The sequence below is a fragment of the Podarcis filfolensis genome (assembly GCF_964270895.1).
Source record: "Podarcis filfolensis genome assembly, chromosome: 13".
In the NCBI taxonomy this organism is placed as follows: Eukaryota; Metazoa; Chordata; class Lepidosauria; order Squamata; family Lacertidae; genus Podarcis; species Podarcis filfolensis.
The window spans coordinates 11,738,155-11,758,691 of NC_139615.1; the positions used below are offsets into that span (position 1 = coordinate 11,738,155).

General features: G+C 41.4%; 1 protein-coding gene across 1 annotated transcript; it reads right to left on the minus strand.

The window, feature by feature from the left end:
• Nucleotides 1–193: 193 nt before the first annotated feature.
• Nucleotides 194–16,794, minus strand: LOC310747120 (vomeronasal type-2 receptor 26-like). The gene is made up of 4 exons (XM_083581455.1): nt 16,680–16,794; nt 2,986–3,213; nt 2,185–2,311; nt 194–1,455 (listed from the first exon to the last, which is right to left on the minus strand). The coding sequence occupies exons 2-4, from the start codon at nt 3,052–3,054 to the stop codon at nt 557–559; spliced, it is 1,095 nt and encodes a 364-aa protein (XP_083437581.1). The 5' UTR covers nt 3,055–3,213; nt 16,680–16,794; the 3' UTR covers nt 194–556.
• Nucleotides 16,795–20,537: the final 3,743 nt, after the last annotated feature.

A 20,537-nucleotide genomic window follows, 5' to 3' on the forward strand; every position in this document is an offset into this window, starting at 1 on the left:
GTCTCACCCCATGCTGCCACACCCTGGAATACCCCTTCATGCCATAATTCTCATCTATTTAACATAGCACATTTTCACAGCAATTACAAAAGTAGTAATTGCATTTTCACAGCAATTACAAAAGTAGTATTATTACAAAGCAATTACAAAGTAGTATTATGGAGCTGGCAATTTTATGGTGACCTCTGATGGGGATAATGGGGAACTGGAGTCTACTTACATGACAATTTTTGCTGGCATGAGTTTCATGGGTTTATCAGCTCATGTAACTAATCAAGAAGCATGAAACAGGTGTGTCCCTCCTGGCCTCACCCCGTGCTGCCACACCCTGGAATACCCCTTTTAAGAGATGCACACCTCCTCTCTTTGCATTTCATTTGGTGAGGAGAATAGAACAAGAATATATCACAGATTTGAAAAGGATTGCTCCAATATGGCACAAACAGTTAAAATTACATTTGCATTTAGCTGAGGAATATAAAAAATACAGAAGTAACATAGACCCCATTTCTAATTAAAATATGACATGGATGAGGGACCCTGAATTTTAGATATGTCAATTCTTCCTTCTGAGTTGCTCCTTGCTATTCAATTCAGGCTTCACTACAATAATATAACATTTTGGTGAAAATATACAGCCTAGCAACCCAGCACTGGAGGCCAAGATGGAGAAGATCTCCACAGCCACCATATATTTTCCTTTTGTGCTTAAATAAGTTGGAACAAAAGACAGCCACACACTGCAAAATACCAACATGCTGAAGGTGATAAACTTGGCTTCATTAAAGCTGTCAGGTAACTTCCTGGCTAGGAAGGCTACAGAGAAGCTGACAATGGCCAGCAAGCCCATAAACCCCAAGACACAGTAGAACATGGTGACAGACCCTTCATTACATTGCAGAACAATTTCTTTACTCATTGAGTGCATGTCTAAATCTGGGAATGGGGGAGAAGTTGTCAGCCACACAGTACAAAGAGCAGACTGAATCAAGGAACAGGAAAGAACAATGGAGGTGGCCTGTTGTTTCCCCACCCATTTCCTCATGCTGGACCCTGGTTTGGTGACCATGAAAGCAAGGACCACAATGATTGTCTTGGCCAACACACAAGAAACTGCCACTGAAAAGATGATGCCAAAAGCTGTTTGTCGAAGGAGACATGTCACTTTCTCAGGTCGACCGATAAATAGCAAAGCACAAAGGAAGGATAACAAGAGGGAGGTGAGGAGAGTATAGGAGAGGTTGCGGTTGTTGGCTTTGACTATGGGAGTTTCACGGTGCTTAATGAAGATCCAAAGCACCAAAGCTGCAAGGAAGGACAAGGAAACAGCAAAGCAGGCCAAAGAGATCCCCAGTGGTTCCCCATAAGACAAGAAACGTATGTCCTTTTGCACGCATGAATCCTTTTCCACATTTGGGTAATGATCTTGTGGGCACTGAAAGCATTCATCTATGTCTGAAAAAGAAATGCCGTAGGAGCATCACTACATGCATAATACTAAAATGATCAAAATGAAAATAACAAAACCTTAAAGAAGGGCTGCCATGTTGAAATCTGTGAAGAAGAAAAAAGTTTGCCACACTTCTCATGTAATTATATTATTAGCAACATGCCATATTCAGGAATGGTTCAATTCCCAACCACCCCCCCGATGTTAGGACCTAACTAAGCTTCTGAAGCTCAATGTTAGCACTTAAGGTCAGGATTCTAGCAGATTTTACTTGTTCACATCTTTTAACATCCCAACATTATTTGAACTTCCAGACTAATATGTGTACTGGAGCACATTTGTATTTCAGTTTTAGTTCTTTTCTGAATTATGAGACATGGTTCTTAGGTCTTGTTTTAAGAGAGAGAGAGGCTGTTGCACCCTTAGCTTTTCCCCTAAAGTTATTTCATGTTTCTGAAGGTTTCTGCCCCCCCCCCCCCACTTATGATACCTCCTTCGTCTCATTTTATTTTATTATTTTATTTTATTTTATTTGTTGTACATAATTACCAGCTGTCAATGGCTTGGACTGATATTATTGAATATATCAGGCTGTATCCCCATATCTGATACCACAACCTTCAATGAATTCTGAACAACTTTCCTAAATTGTCTGAACAACTGAAAACCACAAGAGAAATGAGTGTCTGAATATCTCAGTATATTTTAAAGGCTGTATACATGATGTCTCTTACCGGTCTGGTTGGAAATCTTCCCTTCCGGACATATAATGCAATCATAGCAGCAAAACGGTTTCCCTTCCTTCTTTGTTTTTTGATAACCCAAAGGACAATTGGCATTACAAAGAGAAAGCGGCTGTGCCTGTCCAAAAATGTAAGAGGATATTGTTTTCTATTTTGCAATATTGTGTATCCACAATGTATTATATTCTGTTAACTTGCTGAACTATCTCCTTTTATGGTGGAAGAGGCAAGAGACAAATAGGAAAGGGCAATCAAGGGCTACTTGCCCTGATGGCTTTGGTTCTTCTCCACAGTTGGAGGCAACTGTTGTTGTTATTGTCATCCAATGTAGTGCACCTCTGGGGGAGAAGTTGAACTGATGCATTAGCAGTACGCAACCTGAGCAGTGTGCATCGAGCACTGGGTTACCAAGACAAAAAGACACCCTTGCCAACCTCATTGATGTGGTCCAAAGGAAAGCAGAGCCATATTTCACAGATTTGGGCAGGGAAAGGAAACAAGCAAGCCCCACTGTGATAGAAGGAATCGTTATGCTGCTTTCCCCTACATGAATATGGCCCTCTGTAAATTTATCAAGTTTTATTTTTTTCCAAGTAGTAAATTTGGTGGTAGTAGTGCAATTGTGGATTTAATGAGTGTCACTTAATTGGCAAAACATGAAAGATCTCTACACCCATGCCCTCACTCCTACACTGAGCACATGGATGAACATAGCACAGAGCTAGGTCAGTATCTGAACCGCGAATCATTTTAGAAGTGATGGATAGGCTACAAAATATGAATTTATCTCACCTGGTTAAACCTGCTGGGCCACACAATGGCTTCTTCACAAATGCTGAACACTTCTTCTTGGGGAGCCATGGGGTTGATTTTTCCAACTTTCACTCTCCGAAAGGACTGGTTTGGAAATGTGACCCAGTTTATAATATCAAATCCAGACTCTAACTCTCCATTTTGGTTGAAGGAAACTTTCCCCCCAGCACTATTATTAAATGAGATGCTTTTAACAAAGTGGTTGAGCTGTTTAGAAAAAAAAATGGATAGAACCACAGAGAAAATAAAAGAAAGCCAATGCATAAGGATATACAAAAGACTGATCATCATTCCCACCTGTTTACTGAACTGTATAAAAGCTTTATATCAAGTAAGAATAGATATAGAGAGGGAAAGAGCCCTGTTGGCTCCCTTGAGCTTCTTGCAGGAACGGTGGGAGATACATACAAAAATAAACAGATATATTAATAGATTACAATAATAAAATGTAATAGTGGCACTGATGAAGGAAGTGACTGGGCAGCCGTGGAACATGTCAGAATGGTATAGCCACCACTACATTTATGACCATGACGTGGTGGAGGGCAGAAGCAGAAGTTGGCTGCCTTGGGAATCCTTTGGACTTATCCATCACCACTTCTACTCTACTTTTAGCATGCTCAGGACATTACCTTCCATAAGTGTTCATTCTTAAATTTTACTCCTTCATCCACTTTCATTCTTTTTTTAAAGCTAGTTGAATGCATGGCATGCAAAGCATGTGCAACCACATAGGCAGCTGTGAAGACACTGTAGCTGTGGCCAGTCATGCTCATTTCAAAAACAGATGCAGGAAGAGTCTCCAGCTTCTCTTCTCCACTGCAGATTTGGTCTTCCCGCAGGGATACCATGGAGTTGGGGAACAAACACCCAAATGCTTGTTCCCAGAAGACCCTAATGAAGCCATCTTCTTTCTCTGAGGTGGGGTTTCTCACCTGAAGAAATTTATTGAATCCTACAACCTGACTGGAGTGAATGGCAAAGGATATAGCACCATGGAGGAAGTCTATGTCCCAATCTCTTTGAAGGGGAATGGAAATGAAATCCATCTGAGCTGTCATGATCCAGACCTTACCATTTTTCTTTGTTGGTATATCCTCATGTTCTGCAACCCTGGGGAAAATCCTCAGGATTATCATGGTATCGATTTCACCATGAATAACCAATGCATTAACCGTGCTTCTCATAAGAATTTTGTTTATTTCAAATCCCTCTTCGACCATGTCATCAATTTCACTGGAATATGACATTTTGGGGATTCTCATTATGAAATCAAAACAAACACCTCTCTGGGCAAACATGGGGATCACATTCTGTTCAAACCTCTCTCCATTGTCATCATGCCCAGACATTACACCAATCCATATCCACTTGAAATATAGCAGTATCTGGAGAACTGCATTATATTGATGCTCCAAATTTGGGAACATTTGGTGATAGAAAGCAGCTTGGGTTTTTTTATCTATCACTGGAGCAGAACCATATATGAACTAAAGAAAATGATTAAAAATTAAATGAGGGGGGAAATACCATTCTTTTATCATTACTCCAGGGAAGACATAGGTTGATTCCATTAACCATCAGTGTAGCGGTGGTGCATCATGAAGGCAAGTGGTAGGTGTGAGGGAGCTGTGAGCTTGGTGTAATATACTGCAAATATACTGTTGGAGTCAATCTGGCACTTCCATAGGTGCTGCTACCTACCCCCTCTCTTACCTGGTGCACTAAAGTGGCTCCAGTCTGGCAAGGTCAGGTAAAGACTACATCCCCCCTAACCAATATTATTTGGTGTTCTACAAGCAGAGATACCTCAGCAGAATAGATATGACCACAGAATGTTGACCTAGAGTTTAGAACCTACTTCATTCATTAATTTTTCTTTGTCTATTAATGTTTTCCATCCAACTAGTCAAGATCGAGTCTCAGGTGTGGTTGGGAGGTGATCCAGCAGGTTCTCCTTATGTTCTTTTTTTTAGCTAGGGATCAACTGATCAAACCCTTACTGGCAAATTTGCCAGGAAAATCTGAAGCCTCCCCTATTAAATATCTTTTGGAAGGCAGGTCAAATGATATTACACTGGCCGTGGCAAAGTTTCTTTCAGAGGTTATTAAGAAACAAAGATCATTATGCCCTAGATAAAACCAAAGGACTGCCTTGGTTTTTCCAATCTGTATGTCTGGTCATTTTAAATGTATCTAGTTTTGAAATTGTTTTGTAGGTCTTTGGACCACAATTAAAGTATTGTTGTATGTTCTTTTGTAAACAGGGAGGAACTCTAAAATTTAGAAAACTCTTGAGTGAAAGGTGTACCCTCGGCTTAAGCCTTAAACTTCTACAAGACAGCAGCCTAAGCTGATCACCAGAACACAGACCATTATGTATAAGCAGGAAGCATTTTGAATTAGATACTGAATACCAATTGCTGGGTGTTACAAGTGCAGAGAGTGATGCTGTGCTCATGCTTGAGGAATCCCCAAAGGCTTTGGGTTGGCCACTTTGAGAACAGAATGAGGGACTAGGCAGGCTTTTGGTGCACACACACACACACACACACACACACACACACACACACACACATATATATATATATATATATATATATATATATATATATATATTCTCTCATTCTTACTTCTGGAAGCCTCAAAGGTGCAGACATTGCAAATGCAACTTTTAAAAACAGTTAAAAAGGAGAGAGATGAGCAAATGCTTGTTAACCTTTCCCACTGCATGCATACATCATACCTGTGGAATCTTATAAATGGACAGGATATCTGCCATGTAGAGACAGACTTCAGAGATAGGTCCCCCAATGACTGCTACTAGATTGTTCTGACTGTCACATTTATAGTTGGGGGTGAATCTGCCCTGTGTAGAGAAGAGTTCCAATGAGGCATGATAAGTCCATTTTGGAGTGAAATAGCTATTATAGATATGGAAGCCCAGAGTGACATTAGGTAAGATCTGGGGATTTTCATTGATCTCCTTTATAGCAAATATCAAGGCCAGAATATGCTGGTAGATCTGGGTCATCACCCTGTAATTAGAGTGACATGCAGTGTGACAGTGCATTTGCTACAAAATATGACATATACTTCCATACAGTTCAAAGCATTCTTGAATAACACATGATCTAGGTAAGCATGATGAAATATTGTTACGCAGAGCAGTTTTGTCCTCTGTGCTTACCAGCACAGTACTGATACAGTATTCAGTACATCTCTGAAATACTCCTCATCCCAATTTCTCTCTAAGATTTTGGAGGACTCAGAGATTAAACCTAGGACTCTCTGCATTAAAACCAGATCCTCTACCCCTAAACTACAGCCCTTCTCTTTATCAATACTTGTTGAGAACATATGGCCAGGGGGAGCAGGAACTGCTGAAAGAAAGCAATAAACATAGTAATCCAAAAGTCACTGAGGACTAAAATGACAAATGAATTTCCCTGCTACAATCCCTGCTACATTTGTTACAACCAGGAAAGTCTTAAATATTTAAGAGTCTTAAAATGAGAACATTATCATGATCACAGTGTTGAAGGGTAGAGTAAGAGAGGACAGATATATAACATTTTTACAAAAAAGAACTTTACACAGTATCTTCAAAGAGGTCGTTGGAAGGGCATGTTGTGAAAGCCATTGGACTGGAGAATCTGTATATCTGAGACATAATGCCAGCAATGATGAGGTCTCCAGGCTGGTGAAACTTGTGAAGAATGGGAAGCGAGTTGCATTTGATGTCAGGAATCTTGCACGCCATATGAGGCAAAAAGACTAGAAGCAGGACTATAAAGGCAACCAATTTCCCTGAGAGAATTCTGTCTCTACACCCATTCACTTGTCCCCACATCCTCCTTCGCTGAGTTTTGTGATGACCAGAACAGCTTGATTTGAAGGGCTGCACACTGTTGTATGATGTGTGTCTCACACTGTGTGGACTAAGATGTGCCTTATCAGACTGACAGAGCCCTCGCTGTCTTCAGCTCCATGTAAGAAGAGCAAAGAGCATAGTAATAGCAACCTTCTGCCTTGTAGTTTTACTGGTGGTTACTACAGCTCCCTTGAAACATGAAGAAATAGTAGGGTAATCATGACTAATTATTTAATTACAAGGGAGATAATCACCAATTTGGAAATACACACTTACTCTGAGACATTGCAGAAATAACAGTGTTTATCACATCTGCTTCTAGACCACCTAAATTGGATGGCAAGAGAGACAGAGCCTTATAATCAATGACTTTTTAAAAAAGCCTTCAGAATAGTGAGAAGCTAAGAAGAAAAGGTACCACAAAAGAAGTCTGCATTTGCCTTAAAAGTTGCCAATTTATTTACTTTTAATTATATACCACTTAAATGCCAAAATGGCTTCCAAGTGTTTTAAAATCAATTCATAATAATACTACAGAGCAACACTAGGACATTCTTAATGAAAGTACGATAATTAAAACAGTTTTAAAACAGTTAAAACCACAAATTCACAAATTCAATTCATTGAGTGCTTGCCTAACAATATGAATTACTTAGGTCCATATATTTTTGTGGTTCCACTCTGAGCAGGACTAAGATGTATATCACCCAATGAATGTGGAAATCATAAGCCTTGCATGAACCAGACTTTTTAAGAAAGCTGTTTTCCATATTGCGTTTTGTGGAAGCTGAAATGTTTATATACTCTGAAGAATATTTATGACAATTCAAACATAATTTAAGAAAGAATTTAAAAACATACTCGTAAGCTTAGAAATAGAATACCAAAAGTTTTTAGCATTCGGTAGATTGCATATTTATCATGTTTGCATTATTGCATTTCTATTCCTCTTCTCCTGTAAGGAGCTCAAGTTGGCTTACATCATTCTCCTGCTTCCCATTTTATTCTCACAGCAACCCTGGGTTGTACAATAGACTGAGCAGTAATTACTGGATTATCGTGACATAGGCTGCATCTAGACACATCAAAGAAGCATTTCTGGAAAATGCGTAGTAAACTTTGTGTGAGAAATCGCGTTGGCAAAAATGGAATTCAACAGCGCCATCTAGTGCCATACTGGTTCTATATGTATACATACTCATATTGAGCCTGTTTTCAAACATGAAATACTTCAAAACCTATACAGAAAGTCAATGTCTTATGGTGTAGTTTGCATAGTGTGAGAACCATATAACACCTTGATGTCAGGTAGCAGAGGAACCAACCCCCATGGCAGGTTTCCAGGAATGGACAGAACAAGAGAAAGTCCTTACCATCTGCTTTTATTCAATATTCACACAGAGAGGCTTGGGAACGTGGTCTCTCAGAATAATGGGGTTGCTCCGAGTCTCCACCCCCTCCCTTTCTCCCATTATGTGTCCTCATTACGGGTACTGACATGTGCCTTCTGTCTCTGAGCTCCCTGCTCTCCTGCTTTCAATGCCCGCCAGGTTCTGGGAGAGGAGGGTTCTGGAATGCTTTCTAAAGACACTGTGTCTGCTAGCTGTCCCCACTCTGGTGCTTCTTCTTCCTCCTCTCCCATTATTTCCAGCTTTTCCCCTTGTCTGCCTCTGAGCTATGATCTCCCTCAAACCCCTGTTGCAGTTCTGAACTGTCTTCTTCTCTGGAAAGGTCAGGCTGGGAAGAGGGTCTCCACCATTCCTCTTCTGCCCAGTCCCTGTGTGATGGCCTGGGAATCCGATTCGGAGGCTGAACCGGAGGAATCCCAGCCTGCACAGGAGTCCCCGCCTCCAGGGCCGGCTGAACTGGGGCAGGGCCTTGATTCTGAAGCGCCTGCACCTGTGCCGGATCCTCAGGAGCAGGCACCAGGTGAATCCCCTCTGGCTCCAGAGGTGGTTGAGGACTCAGTGCCTACAGGTGAGTCTCCCCCTGGGCCCAGTAACCCTTCAGCCTCTCCTGAACTGCAGAGGCTCAGGGCAGAGAGGCGAAGGGAACTGGTTTCTCCCAGGAGGAGTGCTCGCCTTAAGGCCAGGAGAGGCGGGTCTCCTGGGGGCCGGGGCCGCCCCTGGCCTCAGAGAAGATAAAGGCCAGTCAGCCCGGTCCCAGGTTGCGGGAGCAACGTCGTTGTTGAGTACCTGTTCCTGCCCGGACCCAGACCTGACCCTCCAGTGTTCCTGTCCCCGCCCGGCTTCCTGCTTCGGACCTCGCCCCGCTCCTTGTGAACTGTTTCCAGGCTAGTGACCCAGGACCGGACTTTGACTACGCCAACGGTAACCTTCCCCCCAGGACCAGCACACCCTGACACTTGATCACCAAAGATGTAGCTGCAGACACATGTAATGTTCTGCAGACACTTGTAATATGTTCACATGTAATATGTTCTGCAGACACATGTAATATGTTCACTCTCCTTACATTCACACCATATTTATAAAGCACTCTTATGCCACTTTAACCCATCACATAATGTTACTTTTTGTAAAAAAATATATACAACATGTGAGCCAGTTTATAATATCAAATCCGGTCTCTAGCTTTCCTTTTCCATTGATGGAAACCTTTCCCCCACCACTATTATTAAATACAATCATCTTAACAAAGTGGTTGAGCTAAAGAAAAAGGGATGGGGATAAATAAAATTAAACAAAGGCAATTCTTAATGATATGTTAAAAGGTTGGTGATCATTCCCACTTGGTTACAGAACCCTTGCAAAGCTTTATGCCTGGTAATCATGGATATAGAGAGTGGAAGATGTGCATTTGCCACATTGAGCTAGTAATTAGTAAAGCAATCTTAACCCTGGCAGGGCAGCAGCAGAATAAGACAGGGAAGAATAGCCGACACTGCATCCACAGCTGTATCATTCCACCCCTGGTGGAAGGCAGGGACATCAAAAAATAAAATAAAATACTCCCTGCTCATCATCACGTCCTTTGGAACTTCCACAGAGTTCTTTTTCTACTCATTTCTATCTGCTGAGCCCTGGGGCTTGGACAAATTCATGGAGACATAACAAAATCTAGTATTCAAGGCAGTTATATTCATTTCCCAGAAACAGAGACATCATGCCTCTGAATACCAGGCATTGGGGGGGGGGATGTGGGAGAAGGCTATTGCAAGAAAACTCTACTTCAGTGTGTCCCAAAGCTATATTCAAGACATTACCTTCCACAACTCTTGATTTGAAAGTTTTACTCCTTCATCCACTATCATTCTGCCTTTGCGTCTAGTTGAATGCATGGCATGCAAAGCATGTGCGACCACATAGGCAGCTGTGAAGACACTGTAGCTGTGGCCAGTCATGCTCATTTCAAAAACAGAGGCAGGAAGAGTCTCCAGCTTCTCCTCTCCACTGCAGAGGTCTTCATCCTGTTGGACTTCATCCATGGACTTGGGGAAGAAACACCCAAAGACCTGTTCCCAGAAGACTCTAACAAAACCATCTGCTTTCTCTGAGGTGGGGTTTCTCACCTGAAGAAATTTATGGAATCCTACAACCTCACTGGAGTGAATAGCAAAGGATATAGCACCATGGAGGAAGTCTATGTCCCAATCTCTTTGAAGAGGAATGGAAGTGAAATCTATCTCACCTGTCAAAATCCACACTTTACCAGTTCTCTTTGTTGATATAAGCTCATATGCTGAAGCCCTGGAAAATATCCTCAGGATGATCATGGTCTCGATCTCACCATGAATGACCAATGCATTGACAGTGCTCCTCATAATAATTTCATTCATTTCAAATACCTCTCCCATCACGTCATCAAAATCATTTGTAAAAGACATTTTGGGAATTCTCACTATGAAATCAAAGCAGATACCTCTCTGGGCAAACATGGGAATAATATTATGTTCAAACTTCTCTCCATTATCATCTTGCCCAGAAATGACGCCAATCCATGTCCACTTGAAATATAGCAGTATCCAGAGAATTGCTTTATATTGAAGCTTCAAATCTGGGAACACTTGGTAATAGAAAGCAGCTTGGGTTTTCTTATCTAGGGCCGCAGCAGAGCAATATATGATCTAATGGAAATTTTAAAAAGTTAAGTGGGGGAGGGGACCAATCCCATATAATTTCTCTAGGGAAGACATATGATGCCAATAATAATAATAATAATAATAATAATAATAATAATAATAATAATAATAATAATAATAATTTATTATTTATACCCCGTCCATCTGGCTGAGTTTCCCCAGCCACTCTGGGCAGCTTCCAATCAAGTGTTAAAAACAATACAGCATTAAATATTAAAAACCTCCCTAAACAGGACTGCCTTTAGATGTCTTTTAAAAAGAAGATAGCTGCTTATTTCCTTCATATCTGAATGGGGGGGGGCGTTCCACAGGGTGGGCGCCACTACCGAGAAGGCCATCTGTCTGGTTCCCTGTAACCTCACTTCTCGCAATGAGGGAAACGCCAGAAGGCCCTCGGCGCTGGATCTCAGTGTCCGGGCTAAACAGTTGGTTCAGTAGTGGCCAGCAGGGTAGGGCAAGTGTGCTCAGAGATTTTATGGTGTTTTGGAAAGGTGAGTGGAAGGAGTGAGGCAGCAGTAAGGTTTGTACAGTGCACTTTCTTTCTAACTTGCAAATTTAAGCAGCTTTTGTAATAAAAGGGAAAAGTCTGCCATGTGGTTTCTCCCTAATCAGATGACACAATCTGTCCCTATGCTCTCTTTAAGGCATTAGTTTTACCTAGATATCTTCTGTATTTTGAGTTCTTGAATGGCATATATTAAGGTTCAACATGCTGTCTGATAGGAAAAGAATTCCTTCTCCTTTGATCTCCTGCTTAATGTAAATCTAGTACTACCAGCCTTTGGCTAAGTAGCTCTGACTCTTGTCTTTATAACGTATTTCATCAAATGAAACAAAACATTGACTCTTTCTAAGGATTTATTTGTTCTTGCCAACAAATACATCAAACATCAAAAATATGAGTCTCCTCTTCCTGTAAAATTTGTTATAATCTTATGCAGAGAAATAGATTTTGAACAATGTGCATAAAATGGTTGGCAAGGAAGAGAAAGCTGAACGCAGACAGATCACTTCTGCAACAGCGATGATGCAAGCAGTTAATGACAAAGTACAAAATCTACACTTCTTATTTACAGAGTGAGGAAAAGCCTTTATTGCTATTAAAATTCATCTAGAACAATTAACCCAGAAAACACAAAAATCAGGAATCATTCCAATTGAAGCTACAGAACTGAGTGTGAAAAAACACACAATTCTTCTACAATATCAGAAACCATTAACTGACCTATTGGATGACAAAGAAAATAGGAGATGACTTTGAATTTAAAATTCGGAGACCCTGCAGATATAATAAATTTCTTACTAACATGATGAACAACAAAAATGCCAGAAATCCTCATAATAGTCAGACATAGAAATTGTTCATTGCCATCTAGCTCCCAACAAAACAAATAAAAATGCAGTATTTTCCCATTATATTATTATTTGCTTTGACAGATTTCTCATTAATGGCAAATTTATGAAAGCTGTCACTGTGAAAGTGGGGTGTGTGTATAACAACAACAACAACAACAACAACAACAACAACAACAACAACAACAACAACAACAACAACAACAACAACATGATCTTGCTGCAAGATCTAAGTACAGAGACACAGAAAAAGGCAGACACTGAACTTGCTACAGAAAAATCTCAGGAACCTCAAATACTTTATTGTTGAAGCTTCTGGAAAAAACATTGCAAATAAAACTCTTAAAAAGAAAAGTTTACCAGGAAAGGGATGAGCAAATGGCTTGTTAACCTCTCTTCCTGCACGCTTACATCTTACCTGTGGAATCTTATAAATGGAGAGAATGTCTGCCATGTAGAGACAGACTTCAGAGACAGGTCCCCCAATGACTGCTCCTGGATTCTTCTGAATATCACATTTGTAGTTGGGGGTTAATTTGCCCAGTGTAGAGAAGAGTTCCATTGAGGCATGATAGGTCCATTTTGCAGTGAAATAGCTATTATAGATATGGAAACCTAGGGTGACATTAGGTAAAATCTGGGGGTTTTCATTGATCTCCTTTACAGCAAATATCAAGGCCAAGATATGTTGGTAGATCTGGGTCACCACCCTGCAATTAGAGTTGCATGCAGTATGACAGTGTATTTACTACAAAATATGACATATACTTCCATTCAGTTCAATGCATTATTACTGAATACACTATAGTATAATGGTTCTGATCTAGGTAAGCATGATGAAATATTGTTACACTCCATTGCCTTAAAACCAATAAGGACCAAAATTAAAAATCAATCTTCAACTCTGGTCACTGCTCTCTCACGGTTTATTCCTTACAAACAAGAAATTCTCAAATACTCCTAAGCATAAAACAGCACGATCACCACAAGACTGAAGGGTAATGTGGTGTAGCTAGGGCAAATATATGACATTGCAAAATAACTTTTTTTAAAAAAGAAAGAAAGCCTTACACCGTGTCTTCAAAGATGTCATTAGAAGGGCGCTTTGTGAAACTTAGTGGAATGTAAAATCTATATATCTGAGTTATAATGCTGGCAATGATGAAGTCTCCAGGCTGGTAAAACTTGTGAAGAATAGGAAGAGAGTTGCTGACTTGGCATTTGATGTCAGGCATCTTGAATGCCACCAGAGGCAAAAGGACAACTGCAAATGCCACTATCTTCCATGACAGAATTCCTTCTCCACACCTATTCTCTTGCCTCCACATTATACCTTACTGGGTTTCGTGCTGAGTCTCACAACTTCATTTGAACGGCCGCACCCAGAATGATATGTGACTCAAACTGTGCCATCTAAAATGTCCACGATCAAATTTACAAAGCCCTCACCCTCTTAATTTCCAGCACTGAGTTGCCCAGGGGATAGTTATAGAATCACACTGTCTTGTAGTTTTACTCATGATTACTTGGGACTTGAAGAAGAAATAGCATGTAATCACAGTTAATTGGATAATTATAAGGGAGATAATCACCTATTCAAAATTGCACTTGCTGTGAGACTTTGCAGAAGAAACTATAATCCAGCTCACTGGAATGGCCAGAGATACTGATGCCTCTATGGACTGACAGATTCCTGCGTTGCAAATGACCCCTGTGGTCCCTTCCCAGTGTACAATTGTATGATTATGTGACATCCAGAGTAAAGGACTTCGGTATAATGAGATATTCAAAAGAACAGTACCACAATAGAAACCGCATTTGGCTTGAAAGTTTTCATTTTGTTTATTTATTCATGCATGCATTCATTAATATTATTGCATTTTTATTTTGGTGTGTCAAGAAGGAATGGAGAGTTAAAAGTTAGACCCTTACGGTTAAACCATCAAATAGGAATTGGAAAACCCTTAGATAGGTCTTAACTGTCATATATGGCTCAGACAGGGATTACCTTAGGACCTGAAAAGGGCTGTATTATGGGTTAGCTAGGAAGGGCAATGTAGATTATGAAAGTTCCTGGAAGGGGCTTGGAGTGGGTTTCTGGTTTGAGAAAAAAGAATAGCCATTCTATGGGGAATCAGTTTATTCCGCTGTGTGTTGAAGTGAGAGTTTTATCACCTCTCTGTAAAGAGTTTTTGCTGAAACCAAGTCTTGTGCTATATCAGAATAACAATTAAGCTGTAAACCTCACCAAGTGTATTTCAATAAAAGTACTAAGAGCCTTAACATTACTTTGATGCTCTTGTTGAGTCAGGGCCAGCCCACCCATGAGGCAAGGTGAGGCAAGTGCTTCGAAAGGCAGGATTCACAGGGGAAGCAGAATTGGAACCCAAAGAATGCATCACCTGCCGCTGCTGCCACAGTGGCAGCAATGACTGTGGCACACTCCTTAGAAGTCTTTCACAGCACCCATCTCCTGTTACAAAAGTGTGATGATAATGGGGAACTGGAGTCTACGTAAATGACAATTTTTGCTGGCATGAGTTTCATGGGTTTACCAGCTCATGTAACTAAACAAGAGGCATGAAACAGGTGTGTCCCTCCTGGCCTCACCCCGTGCCGCCACACCCTGGAATACCCCTTTTAAGAGATGCACACCTCCTCTCTTTGCATTTCATTTGGTGAGGAGAATTGAACAAGAATATATCACAGATTTGAAAAGGAAGACTCCAATATGGCACTGACAGCTTAAATTACATTTGCATTTAGCTGAGGAATATAAAAAATACAGAAGTAACATAGACCCCATTTCTTATTAAAATATGACATGGATGAGGGACCCTGAACTTTAGATATGTCAATTCTTCCTTCTGAGTTGCTCCTTGCTATTCAACGTAGGCTTCACCATAATAATATAACATTTTGGTGAAAATATACAGCCTAGTAACCCAGCACTGGAGGCCAAGATGGAGAAGATCTCCACAGCCACCATGTATTTTCCTTTTCTGCTTAAGTAAGTTGGAACAAAGGACAGCCACACACTGCAAAATACCAGCATGCTGAAGGTGATAAACTTGGCTTCATTAAAGCTGTCGGGTAGCTTCCTGGCTAGGAAGGCTACACAGAAGCTGACAATGGCCAGCAAGCCCATAAACCCCAAGACACAGTAGAACATGGTGACTGACCCTTCATTACATTGCAGAACAATTTCTTTACTCATTGAGTGCATGTCTAAATCTGGGAATGGGGGAGAAGTTGCCAGCCACACAGTACAAAGAGCAGCCTGAATCAAGGAACAGAAAAGAACAATGGAGGTGGCCTGTTGTTTCCCCACCCATTTCCTCATCCTGGACCCTGGTTTGGTGACCATGAAAGCAAGGACGACAATGATTGTCTTTGTCAACACAGAAGAAACTGCCACTGAAAAGATAATGTCAAAAGCTGTTTGCCGAAGGAGACATGTCACTTTCTCAGGTCGACCGATGAATAGAAGAGCACAAAGGAAGGAGAACAAGAGGGAGATGAGGAGAGTGTAGGAGAGGTTGCAGTTGTTGGCTTTGACTATGGGAGTGTCCCGGTCATTCAGTCTAACCTCCTGCAATGGAGGAATCTCAACTATAGAATCCATGACAGATGGCCACCCAACCTCTGCTTAAAACCTCCAAAGAAGGAGAGTCCACAACCTCCCAAGGAAATCAGTTCCATTGTCAAACAGCTCCCACTCTCAGAAAATTCTTCCAGATGTGTATTTGGAATCTCCTTTCTTGTAACTTGAAGCTATTGGTTCGAGTCCTACCCTCCAGAGCAGTAGAGAACAAGCTTGCTCCAGCTTCCATGTGACAGGCCTCGGGATATTTGAAGATGGCTATCTTCATATCTCCTCTCAGTCTCCTCTCCAAGCTAAAAGTGGAGGGAACTATGCAAATATCTGACATTTTGTCATTTCTCCACATTTAAGCATATAAGAAAAATAAAACAATAATTTAAAAAGAGGATGGGTTTTTATTTGAATTTCCAGTCTTGTTTAATTCATGGTACACCGCTTTGGAAAATTCATCAATGAAGAAGGAGAGGGAGAAGGAGAACGAGAAGGAAGAAGGAGGAGGAGGAGGAGGAGGAGGAGAAGAAGAAGAAGAATGCACATTCCCTTTTTTATTTTTATTTTATTTATTCTGTCTGTCTGTTTGTTTGTTTGTTTGTTTGTTTTATATACCACCCTTCCTCTGAGGAACACAGGGCAGTTTGCAGTATAGGATTTAGTACAGGATTTAGCAAAACTGTGTGTTCCAAGAGCAGATGGCAAGGCAGGGTAGTGTCCAGAGCCACCCTAATAATAGCTTTGCTTACCCTTATCTGGATGATGGTGGGATAGGGCAGAGTGGCAGCAAGGTTGCAGCTGCACGGGCAAACTGTCAAGAGTGCCAGCTTTGCCCTGCCCCATCTCACTACTGCCCTGTCTTGTCCTGCAGCAACACTGTTGTTGGGAAGGCCTGTCTTCCACGCTACCCCATCATGTCAGCCCCCCCCATCAGCATGTTCCCATTACAACTACAGAACGTGGGTGCTTCTCCTTGGCCCCCTGCCTGCCTCTCCCTGATGCTTGCCCACCCCAATGTGGAAGTACACCAAACACCACTCCTGGCACTCCCAGCCTCCGATCAAAAAACTGGAAATTTGAATTTTTCAAGTAAGGATGGATAAGTAGGGTTGGCATGAAAAGAGACTAGGATAAATGGATTTGGGTGTGGATCAAGGGCTGTATAATACTCAAATAATTATGGACTGGTGCTCTGATACATAAACACAGTAAAGAAATCATGGAGGAAATAAGACGGGTTGAATGTTTCCTAATATTGCAGGTAACATTGTGACGCGGGACTAGAGGAGAACTATTGTAGACTATTATAATATTATTTGGAGAATTTTACTTGGACTTCACACTGAAAAAAAATAATGAACTGGAGCACCCTGGATCAAAGACTGGGAAATTACCTAACAGAGGGGGAGCATCTGAATACTAATTTAGACTGAACATTTAATGGTTTTGAAGAACTATTGTATATTTAACTAACAGATGGATAGTTTTTACTTTTTTCTTTTATTTCTGTTATTTTTTCTCCCTTTGTTATCTTATTCATTTCTTCAATGCTTTCTATGGCTCTGTCTTTATTCTTTCCTTCTCTTTAGATTAGGTTGGCCTTTTTTGTATTTTATGTTGAAATTTTTTAATGAAAAAAAAATGATTTTAAAAGAAAAAAACTGGCTTTCTGCTGTCTCAGCACAAAAGTGTGCCGTAAAGGAGGAGGCGGGGGTTCATCATCAATTGGCTAAGAGTCAGAGTGTCACAGTTCTGAGCCATAGAGATTCAGAGTCTTTAGCTGTTTACCAGAAGTTTAGGTTGTATTATCACTGTACACCTTTTCCTATTTTTATATCCATCCCTCTTCTTGACTCTCATCCACCAATCAGTGTGCTGCTGTCTGCCCCCTGCCCCTCTCAGCACACTGACAAAACTTCGGCAGCGTGACACCAAAAGACGCACATCCCAATTTTCCTCTGACATGTTGGAGGATGTGGTATTTCTATTTAAATCATTGTACAGTCAAACCTTGGCTCCTGAACGGCTCCGTTTTTGAATGATTCGGTTAGGGAAGTAAAACCCGGAAGTAAATTCTTCAGTTTTCAGATGTTTTCTGGAAGCCTAACATCCGACGTGGTTTCTGCTTGAGTGCAGGAAGCTCCTGCAATGAATCAGAAGCAGTGATTCTGTTGTCGAACGTTTCGTAAGCCGAATGGGCTTCTGGAACGGATTACGTTTGACAACCATGGTTTGACTGTGTTGTTGTTGTTGTTGTTGTTGTTGTTGTTGTTGTTGTTGTTGTTATGTCCCACCCATCTGACTGGGTTGCCCAGCCACTCTGGCTGGCTTCCAGCATATGAAAAAACATAATAAAACACTAAACATTAAAATCTTCAGATGTCTTCCAATGGTTGTATCATTACTTATCTCTTTGACATCTGATGAGATGGTGTTCCACAGGGTGGCTGCCACTACCGAGAAGGTCCTTTGCCTGATTCCCTGTAACCTCACTTCTTGAAGAGAGGGAACCACCAGAAGACCCTTAGATCTGTTTCTAGACATATAAATCAAGATATTTCTATTCAAATCTGTGTTCTCTTTTTCAAAGTGATGCATTTCCTTTTAGCCCTTCAATGTTCTTTCAGTGGTTCTGCTACCAACAATGCCACCAAAATACAAAATAAAATAAAATGCAGAGCTAAGAACATTACCATTTACCTTCCCGCTGCAGTGGTACCCGGAAGCTGTACGCCGGCTCCCTCAGCCAATAAAGCGAGATGAGCGCCGCAACCCCAGAGTCGTCCGCGACTGGACCTATTGGTCAGGAGTCCCTTTACCTTTACCTTTACCTTTACCTTTAAGAACAATACAAAGCCTTGTTGGATGAGGCCAACTACCCATCTAGTTCTGCTTTCTGTTCTCACAATGACTATCCAGATGCCTGTGGGAAGCGTGCAAGCAGGAAACGAGCACCACAGCATTCTCCTTGCCTGTGATTCACAGCAACTGTCATTCAGAGGCATACGGCCTCTGAGGCCAAACCTGCACTATGCATCTAAAGCCAGGCATATGCAAACTCGGCCCTCCAGATGTTTTGGGACGACAAATCCCATCAACCCTAGCTAACAGGACCAGTGGTCAGGGATGATGGGAATTGTAGTCTCAAAACATCTGGAGGGCTGAGTTTGCCTATGCCTGATCTAAAGCAGTACTGCACCACTCGAAGGATGCAGGTGGCACTGTGGGTTAAACCACAGAGCCTAGGACTTGCCGATCAGAAGGTCGGCGGTTCGAATGGGGTAAGCTCCCATTGCTCGGTCCCTGCTCCTGCCAACCTAGCAGTTCGAAAGCACGTCAAAGTGCAAGTAGATAAATAGGTACCACTCCAGCGGAAAGGTAAATGGCGTTTCCGTGCGCTGCTCTGGTTCACCAAAAGCGGCTTAGTCATGCTGGCCACATGAGCTGTATGCCAACTCCCTCAGCCAATAAAGCAAGATGAGCGCTGCAACCCCAGAGTTGGCCACGACTGGACCTAATGGTCAGGGGTCCCTTTACCTTTACCTTACACCACTCGAAACAATCTTCCCCCAAATAATTCTGTGGTTGACAAGATCTCTGGGAATTGTAGCTCTGTGAAGGAAACAGGAATCTCTGAACAACTCTCAGCACCCTTAACAAACTACATGTCCCAGGACTCTTTGGGGGGAAGCCGTGACTGTTTATAGTGATATGATACAATTTTACGTACATAGTGCAGACGGGGCCTGATAGTGGAAGTGAAACATAACCATCAGGGTTAGCTATTACCACCCCTGTAATTATCCAAATCATTGTCATTTATTTGCCTGGACAAAGCCCCAGACGTCTCTAAAAGAAAAGGGAAAAAAGGAAGAAACAATTTTATTATTTATACCCCATCCATCTGGCTTACAGCACATAAGAAATTGTCTGAAAACAAATCTGAAATTGTTATATAAACCCCCAACAGTGTCACTTAGAGCTATGGTTCCAGAGCTCTGTCTGTCTGAACTGGGCAGTTTCTCCTTTAAGTAGGACAGGTCATGCTTCAGATAAGTGTCACTAGATTAGTATCCAATGTGTGCTTCTGTTCTCCAGTTGATGCTCAAAGTAAAGCACATACATGCCACTTTAATACATGTATTGGCAGAATCAGCTGTCCTCCGAGCCATGTAATTTCAATCCAGCGTGATGCTGTCCTGAGAGACAGATGCCACATCTTACAGGAGCCTTTACCACCAGGAAGCTGAGGTTCTGCAATGATGTTGTTGTTGCTGCTGCTGCTCTCTCAGATGGTGCACAAAGGACACTCTTTGAAGTGTGCCGGAAACAATCCCATTCATGTCCCATCGGAGTGGTACCAACCTGGCGAAATCCTCATTGGTGGGATTGCCTCTCACACAGTTTACATTTTGCCCAGCGTGTCCTTCAAGGAACACCCTTCTAAAGACTGGGTTAAATTTCCATTGTAAGGATTCTTCTTTCTTCTTCTTCTTCTTCTTCTTCTTCATTATTATTATTATTATTAAAAAATAAGGATATAGAATAAAGAAAAACATGAATAAATTAACAAGTGTCAAAAGAGAAGAAAACATATTCAGGACTGA

Coding starts and splice junctions, on each gene's coding strand:
- LOC310747120 (XM_083581455.1), bottom strand. CDS start 3,054: ATGGCTCCCCAAGAAGAAGTGTTCAGCATTTGTGAAGAAGCCATTGTG. Junction 2,312..2,985: donor GGCCCAGCAGGTTTAACCAG/GTGAGATAAATT, acceptor ATTTTTGGACAG/GCACAGCCGCTTTCTCTTTG. Junction 1,456..2,184: donor GAAGATTTCCAACCAGACCG/GTAAGAGACATC, acceptor TTTCTTTTTCAG/ACATAGATGAATGCTTTCAG.